The sequence below is a fragment of the Leptonychotes weddellii genome, chromosome 5 (genome assembly GCF_054177405.1).
Source record: "Leptonychotes weddellii isolate Sample4059 chromosome 5, ASM5417740v2, whole genome shotgun sequence".
In the NCBI taxonomy this organism is placed as follows: Eukaryota; Metazoa; Chordata; class Mammalia; order Carnivora; family Phocidae; genus Leptonychotes; species Leptonychotes weddellii.
This window is the reverse complement of record NC_138373.1, coordinates 62496359-62515199: the sequence shown is the minus strand read 5'-3', so window position 1 is coordinate 62515199 and position 18841 is coordinate 62496359. Positions and strand designations below refer to the sequence as shown.

Below are 18841 nucleotides of genomic sequence, written 5' to 3'. Positions count from 1 at the left end.
TTCCTGAAGAGCATGAGGCATGAGAAGAATTCATTGTGAGGCAGATTTTCTGCTGTTGGCTTTGAAGCTGGAGAGGGCCATATGATGACAAATGCAGGTGGTCCATAGGATCAGTCCCCAGCTGACAGCCAGCAAGAAAGTGGGGAGTACAGTCTTGCAACTGCAAGAGACTGAATTCTGCCCTAACGGTGTGGGCTTTGACAAGGACACCAAGCTCAAGATAAGAATGCAACCCCGCCAACAGCTTGATTTTGGTCTTGGGATACCCCGAGCAAGGAACCCCAGCCAAGCCATGCCAGACTTCTGCACTATGGAAATGGGACCTAATAAATGTGTGTCATTTTAGCCCTTCCATTTGTGGTGATTTGTTATGCAGCAGTAGGAAACTGTCTATTACTTGCTGGACGTTTATTGCCTCAGTTTCTCTCCTGTGCTGGTCTATGCTGGTCTTGACTGGCAATGACCCATGGCAGCCCATGGGATCAATTGTCATCCCTTTGCACTGTTGCAGGGAGAGCCATTTAATATCTCTTTTAATTTTACTCCAGTAAAACTTTTTTCTTTAACATTTTCTTTCTTCACTTTCATAATGCCTCATTTCCTGGGACTGTTAACTCTTGTACATATTATTATGTTACTATCTAGACTATTAATCATCAGTTTTCTATAGCTGCAATAAAGTTATGGATATTCATTATTATGACCCTGAGGCATCACAAAAGCTTAAAGATGAAAATTTTAATGTGTGAGATTAGCTTTATGAGTTTTACTATACTCTGATTATTGAGAACAAGTTCTCAACTACCTACATATAGAAACTCTTACTCTACGGTATCAGCAGAGCCACCTTCTGGAAAAGATGCTAGGGAGACTGTATTGTGTTGGGATTTCCTGGAGGAGAATTATCTGGAAGCCTGTAGACAAGTGCAAGATTAACACCATGTGGGCCTTTGAGGAGGACAATGAGAAGACAAAAGACAGAAGTGTTTGCAACAGTTTTTTTGTTCCGAGAGAGGTGAGGGGGTTGGTGTCCCATTTACAATCAGTGGAGTTGGTTACAGGAGAGATGGTTTGGCTTCGGTATATCCAGCAGCCACTGAGCAAAGCTACCTGTTTTCTTTAGCACCAAGTACTTCCCAAGCTCTGTGGCATGGACCCAGCTAGCCAGGGTGTCCTCCTTGCACTCTGGAACTTGTCCTCTGTACTGAGGAACTCCGGGGTGGGGAAATGGAAATGCTGATAAAATGTTACTCTCCTACAATGAATGGGGTCACCAATATGGCAGGTAGCTACCCCCACTGAAAAACACCACCTCATGCCCTGACAGTGTCAAGAGCATATTACTTAGTGCAAATAGGCATAAACACATAATAAGTATAGATATGGTTAGGCTATGGACTAAAAGTTAGGGGTGCATCAAAAGGATAACTAGACTTGGGATGTATCAAAAGAATTGCCAGAACAGAAGTAAGGGAGACTGAATTTTAGAAAAGGTCAATACAAGTGAAAAGGAGCGCTAGTTCAAAGACTAATGTCCTATAGTCCTGCTTATAATAATACACAGTGTGCATACAGGAAGAAAAAAAAAATATATATATATATGAAAAAATATGTATCTTTAGGAAGGTATTTCCCATTATTTTAATGGGGGGAAAATTACTTTCTAAACTTAGAAACAAACCTTAAAGGGGAATATGACAAAATAATAAACAAAGCAGTATTTTGTCTATTGTACAAATTTTAAAATGTTGTCAGATTCAGAATGGCTTGCATAGACATTGGCATTTGGTAGAACAGGCCAGGTCATAACCCAGGCTCTGTGTTCCTCCAAAAACGTGGAGGATTCTCTGGCCAGGCCCTCTCCCTGCTCTGAGTTTGGGGTGTTGCCTGTAACCTCCTCCAGGAGGGGGAGTGACCCAGGCCAGCTCCAGCCCCCCCACCCCACCCCAGGGCCTGCCCTTCCCACTTAGCCATCCCAGGGAGCGCAGCCCAGCCTGCATAACCCAGGCTCCGGCCCCGCTCCGTCTTCACTGGAGCCATCTGTGCTCAGGCGCCGCATGCTGGCACTGGGAAGAAACCCAAATTCCAGCTGGTCTTCGGCACCCCTCCCCTGCTTCATGTCGATTCTCTACTGCCCAACCTGGGCTGGGCTTCTCATCACGTCGTCCCTGAACATCCAGCCGAGCGGGAGGACCACGACCAGGACTAAGATAGCTCTAGAAGGAGGCCCATTCAATGGCCACCATCAATTCCACTGCAACTTTCCACTCATGTGACTCCCTGGGGGCCAAGGGCTCTCTCTGTCTCTGTCTCTTACATACACACACGCACATAGACCTCTGCACACCGAAGATGTCTGTGTCTATAGGTCTAGTGCACTGGTACAAAAAATCAATGAAATATTAGTTGATGTGTCATGTTTCTAGCAACAATGACCAGTTACAAAATGAATTGAGCTGTGAATGAATAGTTCTAAATTAATAAGGTCATACTCATCCTCTCCACCCCCCAAAAAATATGTATGAAAGGGAGTAACAAGGGCAGAAATTGGAATCAAATTTGCCCAAAAGTAGGCAATGTCGAAAGGATACAAATTACTCCATCTCTATGCCTCCCCCAGTGTTTCCCCAAGGCTGTGCTCCCTCTGGGCTGCCGCCTGACAGGTGCCTTCCTGGGATCACCGGACAGACTATGGTAGACAGTACATCTGACAGCACTTTGTAACACGGAAATTACTGTACAAATGGGAAGTGTTACTGCCAGCATTTCAGACAGCATAAGATCAAATCTGATTCATTTTAACATTCGAGTACAAAAAATAATAATAAAATTTTTAAGTGCTGTGAATTGTGTAAGACTGTCGAATCACAGACCTGTACCTCTGAAACAAATAATATATTATATGTTACAAAAAAAAAAAAAAAGAAGAAGATAGCAGGAGGGGAAGAATGAAGGGGGGGAATCGGAGGGGGAGACGAACCATGAGAGACTATGGACTCTGAGAAACAAACAGAGGGTTCTAGAGGGGAGGGGGGTAGGGGGATGGGTTAGCCTGGTGATGGGTATTGAGGAGGGCACGTTCTGCATGGAGCACTGGGTGTTATATGCAAACAATGAACCATGGAACACTACAGCAAAAACTAATGATGTAATGTATGGTGATTAACATAACATAATAAAAAAACACTAATGATATATTGTATGGTGACTAACATAACATAATAAAATAAAATTAAATTAAAAAAAATTTTTTTAGGGCACCTGGGTGGCTCAGATGGTTAAGCGTCTGCCTTCGGCTAAGGTCATGATCCCAGGGTCCTGGGATCTAGTCCTACATCGGGCTCCCTGCTCAGCGGGAAGTCTGCTTCTCCCTCTGCTTCTCTCTCTCTCTCTCTCTCTCTCTGTCTCTCATGAATAAATAAAAAAAGCACACAGAGACTTTCCTTGATCTAGTTGTTTAAAAAAAAAAAAAAAGGTAAAGCCTTTGATTTACTTCCAAATAAAACATCATAAAAAATAGGGTCTTCTGATCAAGAAATAAAAAAATTATTAGCTAGGCAATAGGTATTGATTTGCTACTTTATATATAGGTAATTAATAATTTTCAAAAAAACTTCTATTTGGTTACAAAGGAACACTTACTTGGGGTGCCTGGATGGCTCAGTTGGTTAAGCATCCGACTCTTGATCTCAGCTCAGGCCTTGATCTCAGGGTTGTGAGTTCAAGTTCCACATTGGGGTCCATACTTAAATAATAAATATAAATAAATAAATAAATAAATAAAGGAACACTTACCCATTGTAAAAATTTTGAAAAATACAGAAATAACTAAGGATAATCACTTATTCACACGGCTCGACATACTTCCAGTTCTTTTTCTGCATATGACTAAGAACTGAGAATATACTGTAGATAGGGGTTTATGTTCTGATTTTTCACTTAATGATATCATTAACGTTTTTCCTATGTTATAAAAAATATTTTATTGAATAGGCTTTTTAATGACTGAATAATATTCCATGATATGATTGTATATAAATTTCTTCTTGTTTTTTTCCTGCCTGCCTGCCTTATGTCCATTTTCCCCCCATTATTCTAAATAAAGCTTCAGGCATTGGTTTTGCATAAATATTTGACATTATTCCAGGTTATTTCCTTTGAATGGATTTCTCAAAATTGCTTTTACTAAATAAGAGGCTATGAACCTTGTAAGCCTCTTCATATATCTTGATTAGGACACTGCAAGCAAGCCAGAACTTAGGGGTGAATCTCATGTAAAATCGCTCAGAAACACAGATGCAGACTAATTGGCTCCTCCTAGCTCCATCATTGTATATTTTTATTTCCAAATCCTCTCTCTAATGCTCTGAGAGTAAAATCTGTTCTCTTCTGGGGAATATGTAAGGTAATTCTTGGACAGTGGCGTAGTAATCGTTTACAGGTTGTTCAGTAGGGATAGCTATTAATGCCTGGTGCAAAATAAACCAAAGATCCAAAGAAACACATTTTTGCAGGTGAAAATTATGTTAGCCAACATCATTTCTCACTCTGGTTTATGATGTCAGGTATCAAATTTCTCCATTATTAATGTACAGATGCACATGGGGGTAGATCCTCCTGGAAGGAGATTAAAAAGCCGCCAGCACCTATAACCCCTCTACCTAGTCATGCGAGCATGTCCAGGAGCTGTGAGGGGTTGGTACAGTAGCTCCCCCGTCCAGACAACACCCTGCAGAGGATTAGCTTTCTTTCCATTAGCGGGCTCCACCACGGAGAGTCAGGGGTCATTTGTACTCGCAAGAGAAAACCTGACTTGAGTAAAATGTGCTATCCGTCTGTTCAGCACCGCTTACCTATAAAGCCTCTGAAACCGCTCTTTAGTGACTGAGTACATTTCTCATTTTCCCATCACTTCTCCCCCTACTTGGCTATTTTCCTAAAACTGTAATTCAAACTTTCCAAAAGAAAAAATAATCTCTGGGTAATCCTTTCAAGAGTTCTTAGAAGGAAATCTTTATTCTTTTATCACTCTTAGGGGAAACCTAACTCGTGATTAGTATTAGGATTCAGAGTGTTTTCACCATGCGCATATAGGGTGAGAGCTGGGGAGTCTGGGAACAAAAAGTCCTTTGGCTTAAGGAGCTTGCACTCTCAAGCCGGGGACGCTCCTGATAAGAACCACCGGCGTACTCTACCCTAAAATGGGAACCATGGGAAGGTATCCTTTAATTGTAAAAAAAGTTTGTTCCTAGTAAATATGGGCTGCTTTACCACTATGAGCACAGAAAGAGAAAGTATTTAGGCAGGAGATTTAAGAAAAGAAATGGCAGGATGCCTAAAGGGGGAGGAGAGGTTGGTTGTCGTCTGAAATACTCAAAATACCCACATGACATTTACATTCCTGTGATGGTAAGTGGGCAGGATGAGGTTTGAGGAAGGGCTTTCCTGGCCGGGACCCATGTCTGCTCTGGCCCAGGCCCCTGCACAGAAGGGTGGTGCCCTTTGGACTCAGACACGGCTCCCCTGGCACCTGGAGCTTTCGCTTTCTGGAGCAGGGCTCCGAACGGACAGACGCGTCCACTTGCTGACCCCTTGTCTAGCTTTTGTGTGTCAGATTCCCGAGACGCAATTCCCAGCTCTCCTCCGGCAGCTGTAACGTGTCGGTTCAGAATGAGAGGCACACACATGCCCCTGTTGTCACCTGCGTAGGTCCCGCTGTCATGACCGGGGATCTTGGACATCCCAAGAAATGCAGAGTCTGCCACGCTGGAGCAGTAACAGAGCAATGTACAGTAGGCTGGGGGAGCGAAATTTGCAAACTCAGGATCCTGGGCCTCAGGCCAAGGCAGGCTGGGTGCGTTGCTGTGGTGACACATTTAGTCTCTAGGGAGGGATGCTGGCACAATGACTGCATTCCTGGCACCACGTTTGCCAGCAAGAAACTTATGGAGTGGAACTGGTATCAACTCCAGAGGGAGATGCAAGCTGCTTTCCTAACTTCCTTGGCAGTACTACCCTTTGCAACTTGTGCACTTAAATCCTCCCGAATATTTACATGAACTGCTATTTGTGACACTCTTTGGGGCCTTGTTGGATGGTACTTTGAAGGGAAGTGCTAAAATGATAGCAGCATTCCAGTTTATACATGTAACTATTGTATCCCTGAATAATTCCATTTCCTAAAATTGGCACTTAATGATGAAATGACTTATCTCTTGCTGGGAGGAGATTCTAATCCCTCTCCTCCTTTTAAAAATAGCTTTTCCTGTTGCCAAGAGGAGAGCCTGGTATTTACTATTAGAAGATACGTGAATTAAAATACCAGCTTCTTTCCCTGTCGCAACTCACTAGCACTATATTAGCTGAGCTCTCTCCTACCTGGGAGAAAAGGTTCCTCCCAGAAGCGCCCTTAGTTCTTAGGAAAGCCTGACCCACCTCTCTTACTGGTGCCTGGAAAGCAAAATGCACTCGGAGTTGGCCACTTAATATTCAGACCATGCCAAGATTCAAGTAAAAAAGCCTGTATTGCATCGTCACCAGACCCAACCCAACCAACAGTTCAAATCACAGTTAAATTATAAGCAAGCGTGGGGCAAAGCGTGCAGACCTGTCTAGTCAATGAAGCAGTAGAGATAAAAGGAATTACTACATAAATGCCAATGAGGAGGCTTTAACGAATACAGAGATGCTGTTCTTTCCAGGCGCCCCCAGTCGACTGTAAAAGGCTCATAAGGATTTTGAACCTAATGCTTTCTTCCTCCTCATCCTCCACTTTTTCTTCTCCTCCTCCTGCTTCATCTTCTTTTAACATGCAAAGCATCTCCCAAAGTACCGAGAACTGAACAGTTCCTCTGTGTATGTCCATAGTTTCGCAAAGGGACAGTGATGCTAGCAGATCAGTGATTACTACTGGAAGCATCAGATGCAGCAAAGGAAATGCAGTTAATACAATAATTCACATATGTTAATGCTTAGTTCCATCAATGTCAGCTTTCTTTTCTTCTTGATATACACAAAGCTGGCACACAATTTTAACTGATGAGGTAATGTCATTTTTAATTTAGAGAGCCTTAAGCTGTCCACTCTAACTAGTGATATCATCTTTGCAGTTCTCTCGTGAGGCTTTATGTAAACATAAGTAATGTGTCCTGGGCAGTTTGAAAAGAGATTGTTAAAGATGACATTGGTCATCATGAAGATTTCCCCCACTTTGATCTCTTTTAAATTGCCAGATACAGTTTATATTGCTGCCATATTTTAGCCATTCCTGTAATTAATATATGCCAGGACTTTTGAACCAAGTTAAACACAGAAATAAAACGAAGGTTTGAAATGAGCGGATTGTAATGTTTTCATGTCAGTTCTGGAAGAAAAATGGAAGACAGCTCAGATTGTCTGGCTCCTAGGCGACTTGGTAAATAACAAGAGAGGAAAGAGAAAGACACTAAGAAAAGGATAACACCAAACAAACAAGAATCTTCCTGCTTTCCAGGAGGATGCCAGTCTACTGGAGACAGCCCCCCACCTTTTGGAGATAAAGAAACATATGTGTTAACTCAGTGCAATATTTAGAATAATATTTTATCGTGACTTCCTTTACCATTTGTCTCCTCAGTGTATTATTCTTCAGCCTGAATTTTTTTTTTAATCACATCACTTTGATGACTTCAAGTGTGTCATATTTCCTTTTCAAACAACAATGTTCCTTTAAAGATTCAGGCTGGTGGGTGTAAACAAAGTAACTTTCCATTTTTAAATAAACGTTCTTCTTCAGAGAGATTATGTTCTGCAATTCCAGATAGTTTGGGGGAAGATGATCTGTGTTTTAACCACTGTGGATACCGAGAGAGGGTTTTTTCCTAAGAGTCTGGAGTTTGGTAGAACTGAGTTAAATAGTAAAGAATCTGTTTATTATTCTGTGGCCATATGTTTAGAGGGTCGCTCACAGAAATCAAAGTATTGTTCATGGAGAGCTCCAGCCAAGGAGACATTTTGAATTCATAAAAGAACTTCACAGTTTGAAAAGAATGCATAGCATTATGTATTGACACCCCACCACCATAGACAAAGGAACACAATTTAATAATAAAGAATTGTGCTCAGGAGATTTTTCTTTTTCTTGTTAATTGGTTACTTTAAGTGACATTGTCTGCAAGTATAATGGACACCATTATTCTTAATAGTTCTGTGTTGCCGGATGATGTATACAGACATGATGTAGTCCATTTTAATTATTTCATTTTGCTGAATTTTTCTCCCTCCATGAAGTACAATGGTGAATGCAGATAGCACTGTTTTCCTGTGCTGGATGATGCTGCCTGCTAAATCATTCAAATTAGAAGGGCATTTCTCGCTCACCTGTTATTTTCTTCCATATTTATGTGCTAGGTATGATTACGTGGAAGTCATCGATGGAGAAAATGAAAATGGACGCTTATGGGGGAAGTTCTGTGGGAAGATCGCCCCTTCTCCTGTAGTGTCTTCAGGGCCATTTCTTTTTATCAAATTTGTCTCTGACTATGAGACACATGGCGCTGGATTTTCCATACGTTATGAAATCTTCAAGAGAGGTGAGTGACTTCCAGTAGAACAAGTGTGGCTCAATGTTCATTCACATTGTTTGATTCCATGAAAGACAGCGAAAAGAAGACAAGGCGTAATACTTCTATCTTTTTGTAAAAAATCATACATTCCCACTACAAAACTGTTGAAAAATACTTTACACAAAGAAAAACTACCTGATGTATGGAGGAAGTTATGTTTAAATATTTTTTTCAGTATTTCAGGACTCAAAATTGCATCATACTAATATGCTGACCAATGTTTATAAGGCATGCATTCTGTAAAACTCTTTTAAGAGCCTTTATTCTTAGCTTGCTTCTTCAAAAATAAGTCTAGTCTGCTCTCGAGGTTTGATTTCCTTCATTAAAAATGCGTGAGTCCCTTTTACCTTAAAGCCATGTACATCCTGATCCCTTTGTTTTATTACAAAATTCAAAACTGGTATTTCCCAGGAAAAGCAAAGCAGTTCACTAGGCTTAGAGTTTCTAAAGCTATTGAAGGAAGAAGAGCTTTTCTATTAATGTCTGTTAAGAAGAATAATAGTTGAAGAAAGAAGCTCTTGGAGGAAACAGAACAGTAAAGCTTTAAATGGTATTCCCCTTAGGAAATAAAGATCCTTCTCCCCCTCCAATGTAATCACTTAGTAATCTATTCCAATGGTATATACTGAGATGGATAGAATCTGACAGTTCATAGTCTCCCAGCCTTGAGGAATTGAACGCACATATCAGTCGATTGATAAACAATGTATCTTTATCTGTATGTCACTGTTTTTCACAAGAGCTAGTAGATTCCTTTAATGTGTTAAATTCAGCCTTCCCTTTTAAGTTGACAGTAATGTGGGGGGTGGGGGGTGGCAATCCAGGGCCAGAGGTTCAACGTTTGAGTGTGTTGTCCTAGAATATAGGAGAAAGCCTTTTTTAATAGAAAAAAAAATCTAGCCACACCAATTACAGATTCTCAGCAGCAACTGAGAATAAAAAAAGGAGTCATTAAGAGTTTCTGGGAACATTGGTACAACTTCTTAAAATTTCAAAGAAATCTGACACTGTCCCCATATAAGTATGGATAGATGGAGACAACTTTTCTTCAAAAATTTATATAAGCACAAACTTAGAAAACCTATAGCATAAATAATAGTCTATATACAACATCAGTATGTCTAGCTGATTACATATGTACATACTTTCTTGTGTGGAAAGCTGCTTGACCTGTTACATAAATCGTATTGTACATGTATGCATATGTACACACACACACATATACACACAACTACATTTGCTTGCTTACCTGCCTATGGCACTATCAAAGAAAACAAGGGGTCAGAAAAGAGTTGAGGAGTAGCCTTTCATTTGCAGTGCTTCTCAAAGATCTGAAGATGGTTGAAAAGAGAGAGAGCTCTGTAACTGAGTCATTAAGAACTCATCTTCCTTCCAAATGAACTCAGCTCCCTACGCTTCCATTGCCTCAGAGGTACTGTCCTTTCCCTATACCACCCTTGAGACTTGAAGCCTTAGTTTTTCTTTCTCTTCTTGCCTCCCTACATCCAATGTGGCTTCTAGTTCTTCTGAATTTATATCCACAAGTCTCCAAAAGTCATGCTGCCTTTCCGCGTCCACGGCCATTAACTGAATGGGCCCAGTTTGGGTTCTCCCTATGTGTTCTCATCCTACACACAACTTCTCGAATGGTCATCAAGCCGCTGTTCCTGAAATGCCTATGGCAGGTGTCCATCACCGATTCATTCAAGCCTCAATGTCCCATTGGGTCAAGCTCAAGGCTTGACATCAAGTGCTCCCCAACCTTCTCCAGCCTCACCTCACACAGATCCACACTCAGCTTCCTGCCTAAAGAGAGTGTGCTGGGTAAAGCCCAACAGACTAAATGTGAAGTTAATTCTGCCCTTGACTCTCTTCGTGAATGTTCTGAGCCTCAGATTCCTTATCCGGTAAATGGACAACAGTGTCTAGCACAAGTTTGTGGTGAAGATCAGTTGAAATGAAAACGTGGGAAACATGGAGCCAGTGCTTGTCACCAAAAATGTCTTCAGTAAACACGAGCCATTACAATGCTTATGGATACAGATGGTGCCATCAGATTTCAGAGCCCTTGCTCCCTAACAGTTTATGTCCCTTAACCTCCAGGGAAACCTGGCTCTAAACTTATTCTTCTCAGGAAGCTTTTCCTAATTCTTCTACTTTTTTTTCCTACATATCTACCCAACTTTTCCCTACACATGCACACAACACACACATACAATACACATATATGCATACTATATATATATATATATATATACACACACACATATATATACAGATGTGTTTCACTAACCATTATGTTTCTCCTTAATATTTTCAAATTTGTTCATGTGTGCATAGTCCATTTCCCAACCAGATTGGTACCACCTGAAAAATGCAAAGAAAATATCTTCCCCCCCACCTCACTGTACATACTGCATCCTAATAGGTGCTCCATAGAAAGTCATTAACTAACACAATACACTTATGCATACATACACGAGTTCATGGACATTTTTTTCCTCAAAAGCCATTTAATGATATTATAGAATCCATGAATCTCCTTAAAAAAAAAAAACAAAAAAACACCACTTCTTCCAGAATGCAGCAATTTCAAGTTTCCTCAAAACACATAAATTATACTAATCATAGTTGAACCAATAAATGAGTCTTTTCACCTGTCGAGCTTGAGGTTTTCTGGCAATAGATTACAGTTCTAAGGAATATTTAGGCCATTCCTGCATCCCTAAGGTTGCATTTCTAGAAGACCACCTTTAAACTGACAGCAAAGCCAGTCCCCACCTCTTCCCATGCCTCCTGGAGCCACCCTGGACACCTAATTTTCTCCCCAGGTACCCCACTTTCCCCTTCTCCATGTCTTTTCCTAGACGCTGAAAGCTTGGGCCACTGCCCTAAAATTATTCCCACTCACTTAAAAAAATTTCTCCACAAAACCCATGCTTCCCAACCTATCACTCTTCCTCTGTTCTTCCCTTGGCCTGAGTCATCTCAGCTCAACTGCTGGAAGAAGCTGGAGACATTTTCTGTGGGTTTCTATGCGGGGAAGGCACATTTGTTGAGAGCAAGATTGGTCACTTCTTATATTATTTGGTTAAGAGTATCTCCAAAGAGAGTATCTTAGCTATTATTATTGTATATCCTAATGTCATTAACAATGAAGCATGGCCTTCTTACAGCTGCACAAGGTCCCCTAAGTCTTACAAATAACATCAAAAGCGCAGTGCTCACGGGCTGCCAATGCTACGTGTGCATCTCTCCGAGCAGCAGCTCACTCCCTCATAGGCATGTGGGGCTGCTAGACTCCCTCCTATTTAGTGCTCGTGTACTCTCTGCAGAATTCCTTAACCCAGGCCCCTGCCTTGCTCCTTTTTGGGAAGTGCTTGCTCAACAGTGGCAAGCCTATACAACAGTGAACAAGAAAAATATCAACACAAATCTTGATGTTTACTGGAGGAAGCAGGAAATTATAGAATCTTTAAGTTTGAAGGGCTCTTTTTTCCAAATCCCAAAGCCCACCTCCCAGTTGTTATACACAGAATCTGAGGACAAGGAAGGTTAGGAGGCCACCTAAGTTTACACAGCAGGTTAGCAGTAAAGGCAGCACTGGAACTCAGATCTGGTGCTCAATCCAGTTCTCTTCCATTACCCCATGGAATCTCTCCAATTTTTGTCACATACCTGGGCTAGCTTCAGTGAAAGCATTGAAATTTATTTGATTTTGAAAGTATGCCCTTGGGGCACCTGGGTGGCTAAGTTGGTTGAGCATCTGCCTTCTGCTCAGGTCATGATCCCAGAGTCCTGGGATCCAGCCCCGCATCCGGCTCTCTGCTCAACGGGGAGCCTCTTCGCCCTCTCCCTCTGCCTATTGCTCCCCCGGCTTGTGCGCGCTCTCTCTCTCTCTCTCTTTCCTCTGTCAAATAAATAAGTAAAATCTTTAAAAAAAAAAAAAAAGTATGCCCTTAATTCTTGTCATTTTTTTTCTCTCATCAAATCTTGATCTCGCCTAGGCATTTTATTTTTTTAAGAAGGAGAAAATATTAGTATCTGAATGAAACCCTGCTATCAGCTTTGCCTTACAAGGGCCTAGCCAAGCATTATTTTTGCCCTGGGGAGGAAGCTGGAGGTCTCCAGGGTCATTGTTCCTACATTTAAAAAAAAAAATAAAAGGGTTTCCATTATCATATATATATTATTTGTAAATTGATGGTTTACATTAGCATAGTCACTGTCTTCTTAGAAGCAACCCATTAACTTGGAAACAGATTATAAACAGTATAGCACATTTCATAATCTTCTCACCTGTAATTGACATGGTAAAATGCCACATGTTAGTAACTTTAACTATAATCAAATAGATAAGTATCTGAAGCCATCATGGTGAAGGGTGAGCCACATCTGAAAAGGCTTTCAGAGGCATTTTAAACAAGTCAGACCTCTACAGGCCAGGTTTATTGTGCACAGTTAATACGTTTTATTCTTCTGCATCTCCAGGGCCATAGACATCTAATATGTACATGGGGAGCAAGAAATTGATTTGTTTACTCAAAAGGCTGCCAGATGCACTGAGGTGGAGATTCAGTCTACCAACCCTAGACACTAAAAATAGAGATCTGCTAGTTAAATTTAATCTGTATTGCTGACCACACTGTTGCCTCTAGTACTTGGCTCTGTGGGAGAATATTTAGTTGTGAACACTCTCAACAAACCTCCTTATTTAGGGTTGAACCCATGCATACCATCACAGGATGCCCATCAGTGAGACAATGGCCCAGGAAAAGAATTGTTGAATTGGACATTCCCCCAGGTTGGATTTGAGGTTCAAAAGGGTCAAGTCATCTCTGATTCCAGGAGAGTCTTAAGATCTCTTTGAAAATCATGGCAGTGGTGGCAGTGGAAAGGACCAAGCTGAGGTGCTCACAGTCTTGTAGATGGGCCATTTTCAGTGGTGGTGAGGACCACCCCATGTGGTCCTGGAGGCCGTGAACTGAAACTGTGGTCATCCGTACCGTCAAAAGGTCAACTTGCAATATATGTGTGTATGAGCTTGACCAATTTAAATTACAAATTACCATAATTTGTATTGATAACACTGACTAGTCATTAAAATTATGCTCTATAAATATACACATTATACACCCACACATATATATTAAAAAATAATTTTAGAATGACGCTGTATCTGATACTTTGGGGAAGGCAACGATGTCAACATTGATATCAAGTGACTTCTAGCAACACGGCCTGTAATCACAGTTTATCGTGCCCTCACTAACAGCCACACTTTACCAGCACACCTGTGTCAACACCACTCAGAATGAGTCACTCACCCTGGGTACATGTACGAATTACCTTTCACATTTAGTTTGTCAAAGAGGCATAGGTCACATCTGGCAGAGTTACTGAGTCACTGCTGTAGGAATCTGAAACCCAAACTCCCTCCACTGAATTCTCTCCCTCGCCTTTGTAAATGTTCTATTTCACCAATAAAGGGCTGTCAGCCTCAAGATTTAAAGATTCAAGCTTGAAGGGGCTATAATTATTTCTCTAGGGCTCTGTCGAGATTTCTGTAGCTTACTCATTCATTGTTCCCACATGATTTTGTATTTGTCCTTTTTTTCCTCTGCAACAGCAGAAGTTTTTAAATTGCTTCACACAAATGGAAAACTAAGGGGAACACAATAAATCTGAACTTGACTTTCCATACCTATCACTCCTATGAAAAGGCTGAGTAATGAATGATTAGGACAGTGATTATAATAGTGAGCTTTTATTAGAAAGATATGCTGCCTTTGCTCAGGTTATTTCTTGGTGAAGTCGTGTGAGTGGGATTTTCACTTTGCTCCTTCTTTTCTTTTACTCACAGGTCCTGAATGTTCCCAGAATTACACAGCACCTAATGGAGTGATAAAGTCGCCTGGATTCCCTGAAAAATATCCCAACAGCCTTGAATGCACTTATATTATCTTTGCACCAAAGATGTCAGAGATTATCCTGGAATTTGAAAGCTTTGACCTGGAGCTCGACTCAAATCCTCCAGGGGGGATGTTCTGTCGCTATGACCGGCTGGAAATCTGGGATGGATTCCCTGATGGTAAGAAGGGCAGGAAGCATCCCAAAAAGGGAAGAATCTGGGGGAAGGGCACTCGGATCCTTTTACAAGTGTCATGATACATGCATCATTTAAAAAAAAAAAAAAATAGCTCAAAAGGAGGAGGGAAAAGAAACCAAAATGGTAACTCTCTTTATGCACAGCAGCGATGAAATATTTGAACTTAAAAGACAGTAATTATCTTGTCCAATTTCTTCATTTTATAGATAAGGAAACTGAGGCCATGAAAGATTATACATGGTGTCATAGCATTTGTGTGCATGTGTGTGTGGTAGAATTGGGACCAACACGTGGTTTTCCTGACTAAAGTATTTTGCTCATTTCATTGACCTTCCTACTGGTCATTAATTCATAGACCCTAAGAGAGCAATTAAGTCAAACCATTCACTTTACAAATGCAGAGACTAAGGACCAGAGAGGTTAAGCACTTGATACAATTTTAAGGGGGAAATGTGCGTCTGTTACGTAGTTACCAAAAATTTAGAAATTTAGAAAAGGAATGAGAATTTTGGACATTCCTAATTTTGGGGAGGGTGGGGGGCATTGCTAATTTAGACAGATTCCTTGTCTGCTCCTAGGGAATTTTTATCTTTGGCAATTTGAATCGCCTCAAAACATCCTCTATCTACATTGCTCTTATCATCTAAATTCATCCTACATTTTAAAAATATTGACTGAACACCTACCACGTACCAGGCGCTGATCTAGCCACCTGCTAAATAGAACAATCAAAGATGACTGCCCTCTCAGAGTTTCAGTTCTGCCAGGGGAACGGGACAATAAACAATACACATTATAGATGAATGAATTATGTGACTGGAATGTCAGAAGGTGAGAAGTTCTATAAACAACAACAGCAGCAAAAATGGAAAGAAAGAAAAAGTAGAGGAGAGCAGAAGCATGAAAAGTGCTAGGGTTAGGAAGAGGGATGTGTAGGTTGAAATTTTAAATAAGGTGGTCAGGTTCGGCCTTATTACAAAAAATGCCATTTTAGTAAAGATTTGAAGAAGGGGGTGGGTAGCCATGTGGACAGCTAAATGAAAGTTTTCCATTTGATTCCTTGTGAATTAGGAGGTGAATGGCAAAAATACACACCCAAATCCTGAACAGAGGGAGATAATATCAAATAATTTGTTGCAGCTGCATTACTTGTCTTGTGTTTAGTCTGGTTTAATATTAAGATTTCTCTAGAGAACACACTCTACACAGATCAGAAAGGGCAGCTTGGAAGTTCGTACAAATCATGCAGTTAGAGATGTATAACCATCTCTAAAATAAAGTCAGATATTATGATCAGGCTGGAGGGAGGAATATTTAAATAAATATTAAATTGTAAATGAAGGGCAAGTATCACGTGAAAGAGACTGCCTTTGCCTTTGAAATGACATTAAAATTATCAAGGTAATTCAATTCAGCTGTGTTCCTCAGCAGTAAACAGCAATGGAGATAAACTGGGTTTAGAGAAAGCTTATATTGTCATTGGAGTAAATGGGTGAGCTATCACTGGTTTAGTTTCTTCTTTGGTCTATTACTATATAAATAGGGTTATGATGATCTTATCGAAACTCATTCATTAAGTAATGAGATTTGCCCAAACAGAGTGCTGATTGATTTCCAAGTATTCAATCTGATAATTAGGAAAACAATATTATAATAGTATTGTAATAATAGTTGGAACATTTAATAATGGGTTTGTTTGTTCACAACCCAAATTTGCAGCCTTCCTTTCCAGAACTTACATTTAAATTGACATCTGAAAAGGAGGTCCAATCAACCAACTTATTTAGAATACTTTCAGAAAGAAGCACATTGTTATTAGTGTCAAGGGTTTTTCAAAGTAGTAATTTTCTGGCTCTAGAAAATCACTGAGTTGAAGCGAGGAACAATTAACAATAAGAGTTATCAGCCTTGCAATTCTCATGTTTTAAACTATGGTGCACTTGACTTATTCCCAGAGAAAACTGGCCTTGGAATGTGAAAACTGTGTTTGTATATTTGTTAAAACTTATCTGGCTTCGTCCAGCCTACGCCAGCAAAAACAGCTCTCTCGTTTTTAGGCAAAATGGCAGACTGCCCCTCCTGGGTTTCTTGTCAGTGGCACTAGAAACATTTTTGTCATACTAGTTCAACACATACAGTTCCTTGCCAACAAAACTGCTTTTACTCTTTGATACCCCTTCTAAAAACAACAACCAGAACATGCTGAAGGCTTTCAACCATCAAGTGATTTTTAGGTTGCGTTTTATCATACACATTGAATGAGATGACTAAGTAATTGAAAGCTATTCATTGATTCAGATTGACTTTGAAGAAAAGCAATTTTACTCCCGAACTCAAAATCCGAGGCATGCACGGGGTGAATCACACATCCCCATGTATCACTCTCTGAAGCTCCACGGATTCACAAGTAGCGACCCTGAAGTAATTGGTGGAAGTTTACATATGGTTTGTGAGCCATGAGCTGAGCGCGCCACCCTGGTGGGTGTTGCAAATGTTTGTGCTGAATTATGGAGCCAAACACGAATGCTTAGCTCACATCGTGTGGGCATGCATGAAGTCAGCTTTCCATCTAGGCTGGGCCAAAGAACTGGAAATGCAGTTGTTACCTACATTCCAAAAATTATCAACTATTTAAGGAATAGGTTTCAGGAAAACTAGATTGAGTTCTGTTTGGTTTTTATTGACTTACTATTAATATTAAAATTAACCTTCTGAGATAGAAATATAAAAGTGATATCAGCACAAAATATACACATTCCAAAATATAAATGACACAAATGTGCACATTTTTTTTCTGGGGAAGAGTTGCAAAGTCCAGATATTCTCCAACAAAAAGTTTACTATTGTAGGAGAAGAGTACATGGTCTATTTTGTACCTTTTCGAAATGATTCCCTTCCTTGTTTAGTTATTCAGAATGCCTCATTTTAAAAGTACATCTTCATAGTAGATTCCTGCCCTTTTTTATCCATATCGAAAGGGGGCAGAAGTTTTCTGATTCAGAGGTGGGGTTATAATTACTGGAAAGATTAATGGAAAAATACAGAGAACAGGGTACTGCCATTCAGGGTTGCTGGTATATCCTTTAAACAGCATAAATACTGTATTGCCTTCACACCTGAAAAGATATGATCACTGTGGACCTACTGTCCCCACAAGAGATTGCTTAGCACACATTGCTTGCTTAAATTATTCAAGAATACAATCTTTGAGTTCTACTGCTGTTTTTGTGACAGTTTCCATTCATGTCCTTGGCCTTTGGGTCTATAATAACGGAAGTAGGAAATCCAATAGCTGTGTTCATGTAAATACACAAATGAGCACACACAGGAGATGGATAAGAATACTGCATCCACTCTTGCTCAGATCAATATTGCATTAGCTTGCTCGGCTAAGGTCTTGCTGTTGTTCAGGAAAATTCAATACTTCTTTGTCTGATGGTCGAAAAAGCCTTTTCACTCTCATATCTCGAGGGCTCCTAAAGAGAGTTGCGCACTGCTGTCCGGGGGCAATGTTCTAAAAGACAGAAGGCAGATTTACCCAGCATGTCTTAAACATTATAAACCAGTGAGTCATGGAGACTCTCTAAATTATGAGTCTGCATTAGACAAGTTCTCTTCTGTTTGCTCTTTCAAAGGGACTTCCCTTCCCCTCCCTTCCCCAGAGGAATGGGGTGGTAGTGGAGGGGAAGAATCTGCAGCTTAAGGGGGCAAGGCAGCTTCCCTTGTGCACTTGTATTCTTGGAGGGGTCAGTGGCTGTGGGGATTAGAGAATGCCTCCAAGGACTCAGGCTGTCAAAGTTTGCCCACAGACTAAAGAAAAGGAAAGTTATGAAGCCACAATAATAGAATTTAAACGAGGGAAAAGAGTGAGAGCATATGAATGGACTCTGGGCCTCTCGTTAAGATTGTAGATCAGAAATGGGATTATTTGTGAGGAAAAGAAAGACCTGAGTTCATGGCTCTAGCATGATGTTTTCATGAATGTGTCATGGGCAACTTTGCGTTCCATAGGGAAGAAAAAAAAGTGTTGAATTCATTCAGGATGAAGAAAATCTGGCAAACATGGGGCGCCTGGGTGGTTCAGTCATTAAGCGTCTGCCTTCAGCTCAGGTCATGATCCCAGGGTCCT

The 18841-nt window shown here is 40.6% G+C and overlaps 1 protein-coding gene and 1 long non-coding RNA gene across 8 annotated transcripts in view; both read left to right on the top strand.

The window, feature by feature from the left end:
• Positions 1–18841, top strand: part of NRP1 (neuropilin 1) — a 139998-nt gene that overhangs the window by 48171 nt on the left and 72986 nt on the right. For all 7 annotated transcript variants that reach the window (XM_081820843.1, XM_081820842.1, XM_081820839.1 and 4 more), the window contains exons 3-4: positions 8389–8570; positions 14467–14694. In XM_081820843.1, the coding sequence (XP_081676969.1) occupies positions 8389–8570; positions 14467–14694 (410 nt within the window). The remainder of the gene's footprint in view (positions 1–8388; positions 8571–14466; positions 14695–18841) is intronic.
• Positions 8578–11171, top strand: LOC145721693 (uncharacterized). Its single transcript, XR_014145538.1, has 2 exons — positions 8578–9787; positions 10493–11171. It is a non-coding gene; the product is annotated as an uncharacterized LOC145721693 (long non-coding RNA).